This window comes from the organism of the source record quoted next, unplaced genomic scaffold, assembly GCF_019419815.1.
Source record: "Pyrus x bretschneideri cultivar Hongxiangsu unplaced genomic scaffold, Pyrus_bretschneideri_v1 Contig33, whole genome shotgun sequence".
NCBI classification, from domain to species: domain Eukaryota; kingdom Viridiplantae; phylum Streptophyta; class Magnoliopsida; order Rosales; family Rosaceae; genus Pyrus; species Pyrus x bretschneideri.
Genome location: NW_025999646.1, coordinates 558838 through 576559, shown reverse-complemented (window position 1 = coordinate 576559; position 17722 = coordinate 558838). Strand labels below are relative to the sequence as shown.

Below are 17722 nucleotides of genomic sequence, written 5' to 3'. Positions count from 1 at the left end.
TGCGTGACGTCAAATTGTATACCTACGTCACGCAAATTGATAATTTTGGCGGTCCATAGCCGAAAATAGGCGTTTTTTTTCAATTTTTCCGTACACCTCTTTTCAGACCTCTTGTACTCTTCCTCTTCCTCTTCCTCTCTCCTCTATCTCTTCGGTTTTGCTCTTATACTCTTCCTCTTCCTCTCTCCTCTTCCTCTTCCTCTTCCGTACACCTCTTTTCGGTTTTGGTTAAATTGCAGACTTTCGGTTTTGCTTATCTATCCTCTTCCTCTCTCCTCTATCTCTTCCCTCTTGCTCATCTCTCCTCTTCGCAACCTTGATCCCCAAATCTTTAACCCAGATTTGTCTTCCCTCTCTCTGGAACAAATTGTATTTTTTAATATTGTGAAAGTTACGTTTTCTATAGTGTGAAAGTCCAATCTGTGGGATTTATTTATTTTTTAATTTTGGTGTCGTTGCTGTGTTGTTTTATGGTTTTGGATGGTGTTGGATGACTTGGTGTTTCCATTTATGTGTTGCAAAAGATTTTATATTTGCTGCTGAGCCATATGAGTGGTACATTGACTTGCTGCGCTTCGGGGCTGTCAAACATTGTGGTTTTGGTTTAGGATTTGAACGAATGGTTCTGTTTGCTACTGGTATTGACAACATTAGAGATGTTATTCCTTTCCCTAGATATCCAGGAAGAGCAGATCGTTGAATTAGTCTATAGATTGAAGGGATATATTTGAATTAGTTGTTATAGGTTTGTGTCCTTTACCTTTATCTACATTAACAACAGTATTGCCCGATCATCATCGGAAGAACGTAGAACAAAGAATTGCTGCTGTCAATTTGATTTGTTATTAGACAAGCAGATCTATTCAGAATTATGTGTTTTGTTGATTCACAACTTTAAATTATGTTTCGTGTGATTTTTGGAGCTCCATTGTTATTTCGATTTCTTGCGTATTGGAAGATTATGGATGCACGATTGGTTGCTGGTTGATGTGATTTCTCACCACTGCATCGCGTCCAGAAGATCAGGTTTAATAATTTTCGCACTTTCTTCAATCAATTCTGTCAATTTTTTCATCAATTCTGTCAATTTTTTTTGAAGAATTACACAGCTCTGGGTTTGAATCTTTGTTTGGTGATCGAAGATTGATTTCTTTGTTTCTTCATTGTCGATTCAGGTGCTCGCCTCACATGGCTTCATTGAGAAGTGATGGTTTTGCTTAAGTGTTTTAGATAATCTGAAAAAAAATATGTAGATACTATGATTTGGGGTTGCTTCCTTAAACCTTGATAAAGCAGTCCATGTAATTTTAGCATGGTATCATTTTTTATCTAATGCACGAGTATAAGAAATGTTAAGACAATAGTATATTGGGAAACACCATGTGATTTAAAATGCAAAGAGAAACAATGAACCATATTTTATATTTTGTTCATATTGGTTGATTTAAATTTGGGAACTTTTGACTTGGATTAATGTGTTCTGTTTAAGATATCATTTGTAGATTATGAATCATTTGCCAATGCAAAAATTTTGCATCTTTTTTGGCAGGATTCATGCCTTTTTTTCTTAATCAGTTAATCTTTCAATCTCTTAGTTTTTTAATTTGGGTTCCATTTATTTGTAAAACTAGACACTATTTTGTGAAGATTTTTCTTTTATAATTCAGTAAATAATTGCTTCTTTGGCTGTAAATTTAACTTTTGTAAATTTTCAGGTTGTTCTAGACTTTGTCGATCCTGCACAGTTCTCTTCGCGGCCCATTTCTGAGTGCACGTATCTTAGCGGTGTCTGGTCTCCAAATCCAGCTGCCAGCACCTGATCTTACTCCACCTTCGACCTCCCAGCCACCTCACCTACCTGATACCCAGTAGTTTTCAAACCTAGTCACTTGTTGTAGTTTTTTCTTTTTTTGTTTAGACATCTTGTATGCACATTTTCATATATATGGTTTATAATTAAATTTTTTCTTGGTTTATTGTTTATTGTTTAGAATAATTACAATATTTATTAAAAATTAAATCAAATATATTAATAAATCAAAAATATTTTTCTCAAAAAAATTAAAAACATAAAAAGTTTGCGCGACGAAGAAGTTCCATAGGTCACGCAAAGTGGGTTTGCGTGACGTTGGTATGTGTCACTCAAAGTGTTTTTGAGTCACGCAAACCCACTTTGCGTGACGCACAACTACGTCACGCAAACCCACTTTGCATGACCCAGACCTTCGTCACGCCAACCCACTTTGAGTGACGCACACCTTCGTCACGCAAACCCACTTTGCGTGACGCACACCTTCGTCACGCAAACCAACTTTGCGTGACGCACACCTTCGTCACGCCAACCCACTTTGCGTGACGCATGTAACTTCTTCGTCGCGCAAAACCTTCTTTCACAGGCGTGGCGCGACCCCTGTCGCGCGACGAAGGTTCGTCACGCAAATTTTTGCGTGACGTTTTTTGGACTTTGCGCGACGAAGGACCTACGTCACCCAAAGTATTTTTTGTACTAGTGTAACTTGAGATTTATTGAGAACAATGTTGTAGAGGTTCATGAAGACTCCATCAAAAGCAACTCTTGGAAGGAGAGAATACATAGAAAATGCATTAATTTTGGCTTTTTTTAAAAAAAAAAAATGGGTGTAAGATAAATTACAAATTGAATTGGGTTTGTAAGGGTAGTTTAGGTAGTAAATATGGGTCTAAAGTGATATTGGTAGTTTCATTAAAATTAATATGGATGTAAATAGTAAGTTGGGTGTAGAAAGAGGTTATATGAGTTCAAATAAAATTTTCCTTTGTGAATGCTTAAAATACACTACGAAATCTCTCAAATTCCCTCTAATTCCTCAACTTTCTCAAATTCTTTAAAATCAATTTCTAATTGAATACACCTGAAATGTTTTAAACTTCTTTAAAATCTTAATTGAATACACCCGAATTTCTAAGGATTTTAAGAAACTATCTTAAAATTCTAATTGAATACATCTTAAATTTCAGAAAATCACTTAAAATCTTGATTGAATACCCCTAAATTCATTAAAAGAATTAAAATCCCTCAAAATCTCAATTCAATACACTCCCCTAAATATATAGAGTGTAGAACATTAAAATGTGAAGCTCTTCTAGAAAAGGGTGCATGCTGATGCTTGTGACCGTGAATCTAAGAGCAATAATGGCAAATCAACCAATAAATTTCTAAACTTTTGTAAGCAAATGGTGTGCGTTGAAGACGACGTCACAGACTTACAGTATATTTTGATTTTTTTTTTTTGGTTCCATACAGTATTTTGATTATAGCTACATTGTTCGGATAAGATATGGTGACGGAATTAGTGAGATTCACGTAGTCTAGTACCAATTAAAAAAAAAAAAAAAAATTACGCATGTGATTCACTTTCCTTCCTAAGTTCCTATTTAATATGACTAAAACTATATACAGGTATCAATTGCTTTTACAAATATAGTATCGAGACACTAACTTGCTAATTAGAAGAAGCATATGTAGCTCAGGTTGCTGCTTCAATGCTTCGATTGAAGAAGAATCACTCACGTTGATTTCTTCATTACATCGTTGACGAAGAATCGCTCATGTTTCTTTGTTCATTATCAAACGATCTAATTGTTGTCCTAGTAATGAAATGATTATTCTTCCTATTATAAAACAAAAAAATTGCATCAGAGTCTTAGTTCGATTTCCTCTCCTCAATATCATCTATACAAATATATGTAATGCGAAAACTTGCTAATTATTATGTTGTTCTTAATTTTGTTACTACTAATCCAAATGGTCTTGAGTCTCCCTTTGACAGTTACTATGTTGTGAAGAATCCACATAATTAATGATGCAGATTTCTCATTATCTGGCAACATATGATAGCCAGATCCTTTTCTGTTCCTTTTCCATACACTATGTCCCTTTCTTCCTGCCTTTTTTTTTAATCACAAATCCTAACAGTTTGAAGCTCAGTCAAACGGAATCCAATAGCCAAAGTCGTTTTTTTTCCCTCAAAAATTTGATTTTGAATTAGTTTTCTTTTTTTTTTTTGTTTAAATTTAGTGAAGTCGAAGAGTTTGCTGACAACCCTTTTTATATTATACAAAAACTACCTTCATGCACGCGCGTATAGAAGGTATTTTTTGAATCACGGCATGCTATACACGATTTATACGTTTTAAATGTATTTATATGTGTGAATTGACAAAAGGAAAGTCAAATATTGGAAGTAAATGAATAATCTTAGATCATGTTAGAAGAAACCCCTTAAGATAGATAATATCGTTTATTCAAAAAAAAAAAAAAACAATCATTTGACAACTAATTAAATCACATTATTATGCACGTGCGAAAAACATTTTTTATAACCAATATTATCAAGATGTTTTGAGCGTGTTTAAAAATAGAGAAAATATATTTAATGAATAACTGATAGAATCACCTTATTGCTAGGCTGTTGTGAGGTACTAATTTAAAAAAAAAAATTGTACAAAAAAAAAATAGTTATTAAAAAAAACACTGTTAAAATGACAAAAATACCCCTACCGCATTTGATGCATTATTTTGGGTTGCTTTTGAAGTTTTTTGTTTAAGGGGCATTTTTGTCCAATTATTTTTGGTGAAGCTTGTGACACCAAAAAACACTATTCATTAGACTTGTTGGCTTTATATATAGAGAATTGTTATTGGCACTTCAAAAATCTCATTTTGCACTACAAACTTTCTATAATTAGAAAGAAAGATACACTCATGAGGAGTGTAGAATGAGATTTTTGGAGTGTTAATAACAGTTCCCTATATATATTATTATACAAAAATAATCGGTATGCACCGTCCAGCATGTTCGATTCCCTTTATCTTAACATTAACTATTTAATCCACTAACTTTATTATTTGTCAAGAAAAATATACAAAAAATAATAAAAATTCTTCTTTTTTTTTTTTTTTTTTTTTGAAAAAACAATAGTTTCCACACTAACGGGATGGGAGAGTGGGCTAAGTCTTACAAATTACAATGGGTCTGTCATAATGATGTAATTCAACTTTGCCTTTGACGAGAATCGAATCTAAGACTTCTCACTTACAAGCGAAGAGAAATACCACTAGACCATACTAATAAGTTTATAACATTTCAAGTGTATTCAATTAGAATTTAATTTTAGGGGGTGTATTCAATTGGAAATTTGAGAGATTTTAATGGATTTTTATAGAGTTTAACTGATTTGTAGAGATTCTATGAAAAATTTTGATTCAATTCCCTCGAAATCTCATAGAAAAATGTGAGATTTGTGAATACTTAAAATACACTACAAAATCTCTCCAATTCCCTCTAATTCCTCAACTTTTCCAAATTCTTTAAATTGGAATTCTAATTGAATACACCTGTAATGTTATAAACTTCTTTAAAATTCTAATTGAATACACCCGGATTTCTAAGGATTTTAATAAACTATCTTAAAATTATGATTGAATACACATTGAATTTCAGAGAATCACTTAAACTCTTGATTGAATACCCCTAGATTCATGAAAAGAATTAAAATCCCTCAAAATCCCAATTGAATACAACCCCCCTTAAAGAATTTGAAAAAGTTGAGGAATTAGAGGGAATTTGAGAGATATCATGATGTATTTTGAGCATCCACAAATCTCATCTCTTCCCAAGAGATTTCGAGGGAATTGAATCAAAATTTTACATGGAATCTCTACAAATCAATTGAACTTCGTAAAAATCCATGGATTTATAAATTCATTAAAATCTCTCAAATTTCTCATTGAATACACCCTCTATTTGTAGAGATTTCATGTAAAATTTTGATTCAATTTCCTCCAAATCTCATGGAGAGAGGTGAGATTTGTGGATGGAAAATTTTATTTGAACCCATCTAACCTCTTTCCACACCCAACTTAAATGTTAAAAAGTGAAATTTCTTTATTACACTATTGCATAATTATCATCAGGTACAAAATAAAATTAACAAGAAAAATAAGATTTATCAGTAAAGCCACCCCCAATTATCAAACTCTAACTATCACGTCATTTTTCTTGTACGTTTTGTTCTGGCAAAAACCCTAAGACTCTCCCATAGAGAAAAAGCAAACATTTTTTTATAAGTAGACGTTAATCTTGAAGTTTTGGAACCTTCAATTAAGTACGAATGGATTTATGCAAGAATTGAATTATTGTTTTATATGTCATATATAACGTTATGACTCTACTGCTTGTGCAAGTTTCCCTATTCTTTTGTTCTTTTTGGCCTCTGGTCAGCTTTGCTTCATTTACAAGACAATCGATTGTCCTCTTTCTAGTGTTCAGTATTATTTCGTAGGCAAAGGAAGTGGTCTTCTCATTCATAAGTGTGCGTGTACATCTTTTAATTTCCTCTACTTCCTTCAATTCATCTAGCAATATATGCTTATAGGTTATAACTTATAAGTCTTTATATCATCAAAACATAAAAACTCAAATTCATATGCAACATACATCGTCACGCAAGGTAATATGAGATTTATTGAGAACAATGTTGTAGAGGTTGATGAAGACTTCATCAAAAGCAACTGTTGGAAGGAGAGAATGCGTAGAAAATGCATTGATTTTGGCTTTTTATTTTTTTTAAATGGGTGTAAGATAAATTACAAATTGAATTGGGTTTGTAAGGGTAGTTTAGGTAGTAAATATGGGTCTAAAGAGATATTGGTAGTTTCATTAAAATTAATATGGGTGTAAAGAGTAAGTTGGGTATAGAAAGAGGTTATATGAATTCAAATAAAATTTTCCTTTGTGGATGCTTAAAATACGCTACGAAATCTCTCTAATTCCCTCTAATTCCTTAACTTTCTCAAATTCTTTAAAATCCATTTCTAATTGAATACACTTGGAATGTTATAAACTTCTTTAAAATCCTAATTGAATACAACCGGATTTCTAATGATTTTAAGAAACTATCTTAAAATTCTAATTGAATACACCTTGAATTTCATAGAATCACTTAAAATTCTTATTGAATACCCCCTAATATCATTAAAATAATTAAAATCCTTCAAAATCCCAATTCAATACACTCCTCTAAATATATATAGTGTAGAAAATTCAAATGTGAAGCTCTTCTAGAAAAGGGTGCATGCTGATGCTTGTGACTCTGAATCTAAGAGCAATAATGGCAAATCTACCAATGAATTTCTGAACTTTTGTAAGCAGGTGGTGTGCGTTGAAGACGACGTTACAGACTTACAGTATATTTTGATTTTTGTTTTTTATTTTTTTTTTTGTTCCATACAGTATTTTGATTGCAGCTACATTGTTCGGATAAGATATGGTGACGGAATTAGTGAGATTCACGTAGTCCAGTACCAATTAAAAAAAAATATTACGTATGTGATTTACTTTCCGTCCTAAGTTCCTATTTAATATGACTAAAACTATATACAGGTATCAGCTGCTTTTACAAATATAGTATCGAGACACTAACTTGCTAATTAGAAGAAGCTCGTAGCTCAGGTTGCTGCTTCAATGCTTCGATTGAAGAAGACCACTCATGTTGATTTCTTCATTACATCATTAAAAAAGAATCGCTCATGTTTCTTTGTTCATTATCAAACGATCCAATTATTTTCCTAGTAATGAAATGATTATTCTTCCTATTATAAAACTAAAAAATTGCATCAGAGTCTTAGTTCGATTTCCTCTTCTCAATATCATATATACAAATATATGTAATGCGAAAACTTGCTAACTATTATGTTGTTTTTAATTTTGTTACTAAGCCAAATGGTCTTGAGTCTCCCTTTGACAGTTACTATGTTGTGAAGGATCCACATAATTAATGATGCACATTTCTCATTATCTGGCCACATATGAAGGCCAGATCCTTTTCTGTTCCTTTTCCATACACTCTGTCCCTTTCTTCCTGCCTTTTTTTTTTTTTAATCACAAATCCTAACAGTTTGAAGCTCATTCAAACGGAATCCAATAGCCGAAGTCGTTTTTTTTCCCCTCAAAAATCTGATTTTGAATTAGTTTTTTGTTTTGTTTAAATTTAATGAAGTCGAAGAGTTTGCTAGCAACCCTTTTTATATTATACAAAAATTAGCCTTCATGCATGCGCGTGTAGAAAGCATTTTTTGAATCACGACATGCTATACACGACTTATACGTTTTAAATGTATTTATATGCGTGAATTGACAAAAGGAAAGTCAAATATTGGAAGTAAATGAATAATCTTAGATCATGTTAGAAGAAACCCCTTAAGATAGATAATATCATTTGTTCAAAAAAAAAAAAAAACAATCATTTGACAACTAATTTAATCACATTATTATGCATGTGCGAAAGATTTTTTTATAACCGACATTACACGCCTATCAAGATGTTTTGAACGTGTTTAGAAACAGAGAAAATAATATTTAATGAATAACTGATAGAATCACATTATTGCTAGCATATTACGAGGTACTAATTAAAAAAAATGTACAAAAAAAATTAATTATTAAAAAAATACTGTTAAAATGACAAAAATACCCCTACCACATTTGATGCATTATTTTGGGTTGCTTTTGAAGTTTTTTGTTTAAGGGGCATTTCTGTCCACTTATTTTTGGTGAAGCTTGTGACACCAAAAAACACTATTCATTAGACTTGTTGGCTTTATATATATTATTATTATTATTATACAAAAAGAATCAGTATGCACCGTCCAGCATGTTCGATTCCCTTTATCTTATTTGGCAAGAAAAATATACAAAAAATAATAATATTTTTTTTTTTTTGAACAAACGATAGTTTCCACACTAACGGGATGGGGGAGTGGGCTAAGTCTTACAAATTACAATGGGTTTTTTGAAAAATCCAAACATCTCAGAGATAGAGAGGTAGGAATTTATCGAACGAACCACACTCCTTCGTATATGTCAGGAGTCCATGGATGAGAAGGGGTTGGGGAAAGCTTGAACCCAATTCCTACAGTGATGAATATAAGTGCAATTAAAATTCCTCGGGAGTCATACATTTGTGTATTGATAAGACCATTCACTATTTCTTGAAGCTCGATCCCTCCCCCGGATGAACCATATAGCCAAGAGAAACCGTGAACCAGAATAGTGTCATAATGATGTAGTTCAACTTCGCCTTTGGCGAGAATCAAATATAAGACTTCTTACTTACAAGTGAAGAGAAATACCACTAGACCGTACTAATAAGTGACTTTTTTTTTTTTTTTTTGCTAACAATAATAATTCTTGTTAAATTTAATTAAAATTAAACTATTTTACGAAAAAAAAAAACATTAAATAGAGAGAGGAAATGAGAGAAAGGAGCCGTAGTGTGAGGAAAAGGTAAAATCTACGCAGCAGCTGATTAGTAGGACTCTGATGTATATGTTGCATCCAGACACCAAACCCTCCTTAACTAAGGCCATCTCCAACCAAGAGCTAGGCCAAATGGCTCGTGGGCCCCACAGGACAAAAAAGAGCCAAATAGCCAACTGGCTAGCCACAGGTCGGGGCATAAATTTGAAACCAACAGATAGCTAACGTCAGTTACCGTGATTTGAATTTTTTTTTTTTGGGCCAAATTTTTTTATAAAATATTTAATTATACGCCAAAGGTATGGTTAGTTCAATGTTGGGGTGTTCCTTTTATAGGCATGTTTGCTTGCTCAAATCTCTCATATGACTGATCTGGGAGTCTCCCACCCACTATTATAGACATGTTTCCAAAGTTCATTTCTTCACTTCTTTTTTTTTTTTTTTTAATACTCTAAATAAAACCTTTCACATTTGACTTGAAATATATATGTTGTAGTTTTTAAATTTAAACAATAAATTATGTTTGATCCTTGACCCTCGGTTATAGATGATAAGAAATATGGTCCTTCATTATTCATTAAAACATTAATTTCTTGGAACACCAGAGGGTTAAAACGAACCCGCTGACCCTCATTCGCTTGGAGATATCCTAATCAATTGTCCTTGTTTTACACTTTTTTTCCTTTTCCATCTCACAACACCACACCATAAAGCACATCGGGCACACAAAAAAGTTGATATCTCACTTGTGCTCCTGCACAATTCTCCTCATCAAACAACAACAAAGGAGAGCGGTCATCTGCTCTAGAGAGAGAGCCCTAGAGACAGAGAAATCGTCTTCTTCGAGTTAGGGCAACTGCCATGGAAGGAGGAAGAGGAGAAGGGGAAGGCAACGCAGAAGTTAATACTAATAATGGGTCACAAGAGAAAGCAGATCAAGAAAAGCAGAAAGTCGCCTTCTATAAGCTCTTCTCGTTTGCAGACCGTTTGGACGTTGCGTTGATGATCGTTGGAACGATATCTGCTGTGGGGAATGGACTGTCGAAGCCGCTCATGACTCTTGTGTTTGGTAATCTTATCAACACCTTTGGTTCCACCGATCCTGGTCACATCGTTCCCATGATATCTAAGGTACGTATACATTTTTTTTAATGCATCGATATTTTTACACTAAGGGACGGGAAGTTCTACTAAGCCATATAATGGGCAGCTTAATTTAGTATCGAATTTGCTATCCATGAGATTCGAACTAAAACCTCTAACTTTCAAGTGAAGAAATACCACCGGATCGTAGTATTGAATGGCAGGTACATATATACATTTATATACAACATGCATTCGTATTCTTGATTACAAGAACATTAAGATTCTTGGTGGTTTTTTCTTCTTCTTTTCTTGTTTAATTGGAACAGAAATGGAGGTTTATTTCTCTTTTTTTTGGGTAAAGGTTATATATCATTTTATCTTTTTTTTGGTAAAAGATTATATTTATTTCTCAAAACACTGAAAATCATTAGAACTCAAAGAGTGTACGGCTTTCTTTGCGTTTCGAAAAAATTCAAAGGGGCCCTATTCTTCTAGTTCTATCTATCTTTTTTTTTTTTTTTTCTTTTTTTTACCATAAAAAGAAAAATATATATTTCTTTCAATCACATTAAGCCAAAAATCATGGCGACCAAAACATGTGAATACGGCATCAAACAAAACCACTTTTTCTAGGTTACTTCTTTCCAAGTCATTTTTTCTCAATTTTTTTGTTTTGTTGCAGGTGTCTCTAAAGTTTGTGTACTTGGCCATTGGCACTGGAGCTGCAGCACTTCTACGTAAGTCTCAATAATTCTAAATTTGTTAATTGGGTTTAATCTTTGTTTAATTACACCAGTAGGTTGATTAAATTGTTTGTGTGAATTTGCAGAGGTGGCATGTTGGATGGTGACAGGAGAAAGGCAAGCTGCTAGAATTAGAGGCAAGTACATGAAGGCAATCCTAAGGCAGGACATTGGCTTCTTTGACACTGAAATTAGCACTGGAGAGATCATTAGCAGGATGTCTGGGGACACCATTCTTATTCAAGAAGCCATGGGGGAAAAGGTAATTAACTTACTAATTAAGCTACTTTGTTTTTTGGCTTAACTGCTAATTAATATACTTAACCGTTTTTAGTCACCTAATTAATTTTTAACTTTTAATTGAAGACAGTTGGGTCAAAGGTCCTTAAATTTGTTCTCCAACAGTCTGACAAAATGCCTAAATTGCGCCTGAGATTGTGCTGCAAGCTTCAACTTCCATGCGCAAGTTGCTGCAGCTTTTTTTTTTTCTTTGTCTGATTTACACTGTTGGAATGTAAATTGGTTCTGATTGTTTGATTCAAGTTACAATGGTCTACTTAAGCCATTAGAACAAGCGTAAGGGTCTAGATTCAACCCATCTATGTATCAGTTATATGTCTTAGATTTAGTCAAGTGTCACGTCCTTATAGATTGTATTGTGTGTGGCTTAGATTGGATCTAGTGGCAATGATGTAAGACAATGTTTTACACTGAGCTCTCCAATGACTGAGCAGCAACCTTTACACAAAAATACATAACCTTAAACATAAGCCACAACCTTATAGTGTGTGATTGCTTAGGTTGATGCTCAATCAGCTCGTTCATTCCTTCTTCCTCAACATTTTCAAATCAAGAAATCAAACAGAACAACCCTAAAATACTAAAATCCAACATATACGTCACAACGTCTCAAGGCAATGTAATCTAACTGAAAAATGTTAGCAGCATAATTTACTAAAGAATGAAGTTTTGAGGGCCTTATTATTTTTTTTTTAATAATCTTTGGTTATTTATAATTTAATTAGTTTGGTCCCTGTCGACACCCTATAATGTTAGGGAAAAACACTTAAAACTCCAAACTTTTGAGGAAAACCCGTCATTTGTAGTGCAATGGCGTGGTAATAGTTGAGTCTGCAGGTTTATTTCTCGGTTCAAATTAGTGCTTTAAGTATTTCTAACAATGAAAGGGAGTTTAATTTGAAGGGTTTGTTGTGAAGAAGTCTTCTTACTTGTGGTTTCACTTGGTCTTCACTTTGACATGCATATATGTATGTATTTATAGAATGGTTTGTTAATTTGTGGCAGGTGGGGAAGTTTATACAACTTTGTTCTACTTTTCTTGGTGGGTTTGTGATTGCTTTTGTCAAAGGGTGGCGGCTCACTGTTGTATTGCTGGCCACCATTCCTGCCATTGTCGTTGCTGGGGCAGTCATGGCTACTATCATGTCGAGAATGTCGTCCCGCGGACAGTCTGCTTATGCAGAAGCTGGCAATATAGTAGAACAAACAGTTGGTTCCATTAGAACAGTAAGGCCTTGATGCTAAACCTCTTTAATTGAACTCTTCAGAGTTCATAACTAATTACATTATATATCTTAATTAATTAATGTGTGAAAAATAAAAATGTGTTTCAGGTTGCGTCTTTCACTGGGGAGAAGCAAGCAATTGAACAGTACAACCAGAAGCTAAAAGTTGCTTACAATACTATGGTTAATCAAGGGTTAGTCACAGGGCTTGGACTCGGAATATTTATGCTTGTCATCTTCTGCTCATACGCGCTTGCAGTATGGTATGGATCCAAAATGATCATCAAACATGGATATAATGGAGGCCAAGTTATCAATGTTATATTTGCACTCATGACTGGTGGAATGTAAGTATATATACCGGTTCCTGATTCGGTAATGTCATGATATATTATATTGTGCATTGTATAGAACCATGTTCAGTGTGCATGCTTAAATATCTTTCGTAAATGTTTTCGTGAATTTAGATGATGACATTTTTCACTTCCTGATACATTTTGATTGTGACTTGTTCGATTAGGTCACTAGGTCAGGCATCACCGTCTTTGAATGCTTTCACATCAGGGAAAGCTGCTGCATATAAAATGTTTGAGACCATCAGCCGAAATCCAACTATCGATCCCTACGATACAAGTGGAATTGTATTGCAAGATGTTAAAGGTGATGTCGAACTCAAAGACGTATATTTCAGGTACCCTGCCAGACCAGACGTGCAGATCTTTGCTGAGTTCTCATTATATGTTCCAAGTGGCACATCCACTGCCTTGGTTGGGCAGAGTGGAAGCGGGAAGTCGACAGTGATCGGGCTAGTTGAAAGATTTTATGATCCAGAAGCTGGTGAAGTACTTATAGATGGCGTGGACTTGAAGAAGTTGCAGCTTAAAGCGATAAGGGAGAAGATCGGGCTGGTTAGTCAGGAACCGAATCTCTTTACAACAACTATAAGGGAGAACATAAAATATGGGAAGCATGATGCAACTGATGAGGAGATTAGAAGAGCAACTGAGCTCGCAAATGCAGCAAAATTCATTGATAAGCTACCCCAGGTAAACCGACTTTTTTATGCAGTTTTTCATAATCTTATAAAGTTCTGCTTTGACCTTTTTTTTCGGAGTTTGGTATCTGTAATATGAAATCCTGCTTTACTTTACAGGGGATCGACACAATGGTAGGTGAGCATGGGACATCTCTATCTGGTGGACAAAAGCAAAGAATTGCAATTGCAAGAGCCATTCTGAAGAACCCGAGAATTCTTCTTCTTGATGAAGCAACAAGCGCTCTGGATGCTGAGTCTGAAAAGATTGTTCAAGATGCACTGGTGAACTTGATGTCAAATTGCACAACCATAGTTGTTGCGCATCGCTTAACAGCTATTAGGAATGTTGACTGCATTGCAGTGGTGCACAGAGGAAAAATTGTGGAAAAAGGTAATTACAATATGCGTGCCTACACTATCATTCTCAATTTTCGACAAACTTGATCCTTAGCCTAACGTTTCCGTTGGATTGAGTATAGGGACTCATGAGGAGTTGACCAAAGATCCGGAAGGGGCTTATAGCCAACTAATCCGCCTGCAAGAAGGATCGAAAGTGGACAACAGAGCACAAACCTCTGATCCGAATAGAGTGCAGACCAGCTTAGATATAGATAGGACCATGCTCAGCTCTGGGAGCCGAAGATTATCAATGAGAAGGTCTATAAGCAAAGGCTCATCAGGTAGCCGGCAGTCATTCACTGTTGGCTTTGGCATTCCCGGTCCAATTGATGTCCAAGAGAATGAAGTAGGACACGAGGACGATCATGACAGACCTAAGGTTGATCCCGAAAGGCGCAAAACAGTTTCAATCCAAAAGCTGGCCGCCCTTAACAAACCCGAGGTTCCAGTTTTGCTTCTAGGAGCCATTGCTGCAGCAGGGCATGGAGTACTTTTCCCTATCTTTGGCTTACTACTTTCGAAAGCCATTGGAATGTTCTACGAACCGCCCAATGAACTAAGGCACGATTCTAGAAAATGGGCGTTAGTTTATGTAGGTTTAGGTTGTGCTGGTCTGTTGGTGGTTCCTGTGCAAAATTTCTTCTTTGGAGTTGCAGGTGGGAAATTGGTGGAGCGAATCCGTGCCTTGTCATTCCAGAAGGTTGTGCACCAGCAAGTCAGTTGGTTTGATGACCCTGCAAATTCAAGGTACGTTAAAAGCAATAGTAATTTTGGCGAGCTATGAACTCTCAATATTTCAACATAAATCTTGTGTTCTTTCAGCGGTGCCATTGGTGCAAGGTTATCTACGGATGCTTTAACCATTAAGAGTCTTGTTGGTGACGCCTTAGCGTTGATTGTGCAGAACATAGCAACAATCATGGCTGGGCTGGTTATAGGTTTCACAGCTAACTGGAAACTGACGCTCATAGTTTTAGCTGCTTCGCCGTTGATGCTTCTGCAAGGAACACTTCAGGCAAAATTTCTTAAGGGGTTTAGTGCAGATGCCAAGGTGAGAGTCTTGCCCCAAGAGTTTTTATTTTTTCAAATAAAAAATTTGTTGAATGTAATTGTAACATTTCGAATATCTGCAGCTTATGTATGAAGAAGCCAGTCAAGTGGCAAACGATGCGATTGGTAGCATCCGAACGGTTGCATCATTTTGTTCTGAGAAGAAGGTGATGGAGGCGTATGAGAAGAAGTGTGAGGGTCCATTGAAACAAGGAGTACGGTTAGGAGTAGTAAGTGGTTCGGGTTTTGGCTTTTCATTCTTCATAATGTTCTGCATAAACGCGTTGGTTTTCTATATTGGAGCTATTTTTGTGAAACATGGTCAAGCTACATTTGAACAAGTATTCAAGGTAAGATTTTTGTTGTTCTTGTTCCTTAAGTTACTCCTTAACTTCTTCGACAAAGTGCTTCTACTTTAACGAATCATTTTTTTCGTAGGTTTTCTTCGCTATAACAATCAGTGCAATGGGGGTCTCACAAACTACTAGCATGGCTCCTGACTCCAACAAAGCCAAGGACTCAGCAGCTTCGATATTTCGAATTCTCGACAGCAAGCCTAAGATTGACTCGAGCAATGATGAAGGCCTAGAGTTATCACTTTTAATTGGAGAAATCGAGCTTGATCATGTCAACTTTAAGTATCCTACGCGCCCGGATGTGCAGATACTCAGAGACATTTGTTTGAAGATGCCCTCCGGAAAGGTAATTACCACCACCAGTTTGTTTTGAGTCTCTCTGTTTTGTTTATTTGCATTTAAGTTACAGGAACTGGTTTCTGCAACACTGCTGTTTTGGCATTTGAATTTAATAAATTAAAGGAGAATCAAGGGGAAAAAGTAAACAGGGTGTGTGGAAATCTTTTCCCTTGTGTTATATATATGCATACTTAGCTTAAAATTCCATCAGCAGACTGTTGCTTTGGTTGGAGAGAGTGGCAGCGGGAAGTCAACGGTAATAGGCCTCATAGAGAGATTTTACGATCCTGATTCAGGTCGCGTGCTACTAGATGGAGTAGAAATCCAAAAGTTCAAGCTAAACTGGCTGAGGCAGCAGATAGGGTTGGTTGGCCAAGAACCAGTTCTCTTCAACGAATCCATTCGTGCCAACATTGCATACGGAAAGCCAGGAGATGTTACCGAGGAAGAGATCATAGCAGTGACCACAGCAGCTAACGTGCACAATGTCATATCTTCATTGCCTCAAGGCTACAACACCTCAGTAGGTGAACGAGGGGTTCAGCTTTCAGGAGGTCAGAAGCAAAGAATCGTCATTGCAAGGGCTATACTCAAGGACCCGAAAATCCTTCTACTTGATGAAGCTACAAGTGCACTGGATGCAGAGTCCGAACGCAAAGTGCAAGGCGCATTGGACAGGGTAATGGTGAACAAAACAACAGTTGTGGTTGCGCACCGCCTTAGCACGATAAAAGGAGCAGACATAATTGCGGTGGTGATGAATGGCGTGATTGCGGAGAAGGGAAACCATGATTTTCTAATGAAGATTACTGACGGGGCTTATGCTTCTTTGGTGGCACTTCATTCCAGCTCAAACACATAAAAAGATAAAGAACTTAGACAACCATGTGTGGTATTGCATCCGTTAGCCACACATTGCAGTGGATGGATGTGCGATTGCAGAAACTGTAAGCTAAAGATGTTTAAGTTTGTGTTTTGACATGAGTTTAGTAATTAATCGCGTAGTCATTGGTAAAATTAGAGCATTTTTCACACTTGATTTTTTTAATATTTCTTCATTTTTTAGTGACGATAAGCACCAACTTAACTGTCGAGAAAGACTTGCATTAGTAGAATTTGCATCTCAATTCTCAAATATGGCCCGTCTTCAATGGATAATACCTATTATTGACAATAAATAAATAAAACATTTCATTTGAAAAAATAAATAAGTTATATTAGTTCCCTAAACTCAAATTTGGTTTGGTAACTTAATCAAACATTATCTCCATATAACTCATCTCTGGACCATTAATTTTAAATTTAGTTGATTCCAAATTATTTTAGGACTTTATCATCACAGTCTCATAGATAATGTCGCAACGAATTCGTAGCATTTTTGGAATATTTTTCTGACATATATAAAAAAAATTTAAGAATTTTCGAAACGGATGGCCAGCTGCCAGAAGTGTTGCTATGGTTGGGAAATCTTGGATTGTTTCTCAGCGTCTATGGAGGCTTGCTTTGCCCTGGTCATCATTTTTGTTCTCATCTTTGCCATTCTTGGCATAGCTTATGGTTTGCTTGCGGCCGCGCCATGGTCCATGGCTATCCAAAAATCGCTCATCCTTTGGCCTCAAATTTTGATGCGTGTTCTCTCTCGAGCAAAACTCCCTCCATGCACGTCGGGTATGTGAAAGAAAATAACGCTTACAGAGAATCCAAGTCCGGAGAGGAATGTTGTCTCAACTGATAGGACGAACGACGTAGTCAGTAGTCGGCATGCTAGTAGCGATGTCACCACTAACAAGACGGATGTGGAAGCGGAGACGGATGATCAAGCGACTCATCCGGCTAGACTGAAGGAGGCTGCTGGATTAAATGAAGAATGAATGAAGCTATAAATTTT

At 35.6% G+C, this 17722-nt stretch overlaps 1 protein-coding gene and 1 long non-coding RNA gene across 2 annotated transcripts; both read left to right on the top strand.

Moving 5' to 3' along the window:
* LOC103950471 lies at nucleotides 1–1433 on the top strand. Its single transcript, XR_667680.2, has 2 exons — nucleotides 1–1026; nucleotides 1176–1433. It is a non-coding gene; the product is annotated as an uncharacterized LOC103950471 (long non-coding RNA).
* Nucleotides 1434–10009: 8576 nt separating this feature from the next.
* On the top strand, nucleotides 10010–16868 carry LOC103951332 (ABC transporter B family member 9-like). Its single transcript, XM_009362684.2, has 12 exons — nucleotides 10010–10430; nucleotides 11068–11122; nucleotides 11215–11390; nucleotides 12434–12655; nucleotides 12763–13001; nucleotides 13175–13700; nucleotides 13808–14081; nucleotides 14170–14836; nucleotides 14912–15140; nucleotides 15223–15489; nucleotides 15578–15841; nucleotides 16049–16868. The coding sequence occupies exons 1-12, from the start codon at nucleotides 10161–10163 to the stop codon at nucleotides 16694–16696; spliced, it is 3837 nt and encodes a 1278-aa protein (XP_009360959.2). The 5' UTR covers nucleotides 10010–10160; the 3' UTR covers nucleotides 16697–16868.
* Nucleotides 16869–17722: the final 854 nt, after the last annotated feature.

Coding starts and splice junctions, on each gene's coding strand:
- LOC103951332 (XM_009362684.2), top strand. CDS start 10,161: ATGGAAGGAGGAAGAGGAGAAGGGGAAGGCAACGCAGAAGTTAATACT. Junction 14,082..14,169: donor AGGAAAAATTGTGGAAAAAG/GTAATTACAATA, acceptor GATTGAGTATAG/GGACTCATGAGGAGTTGACC. Junction 15,490..15,577: donor CATTTGAACAAGTATTCAAG/GTAAGATTTTTG, acceptor TTTTTTTCGTAG/GTTTTCTTCGCTATAACAAT.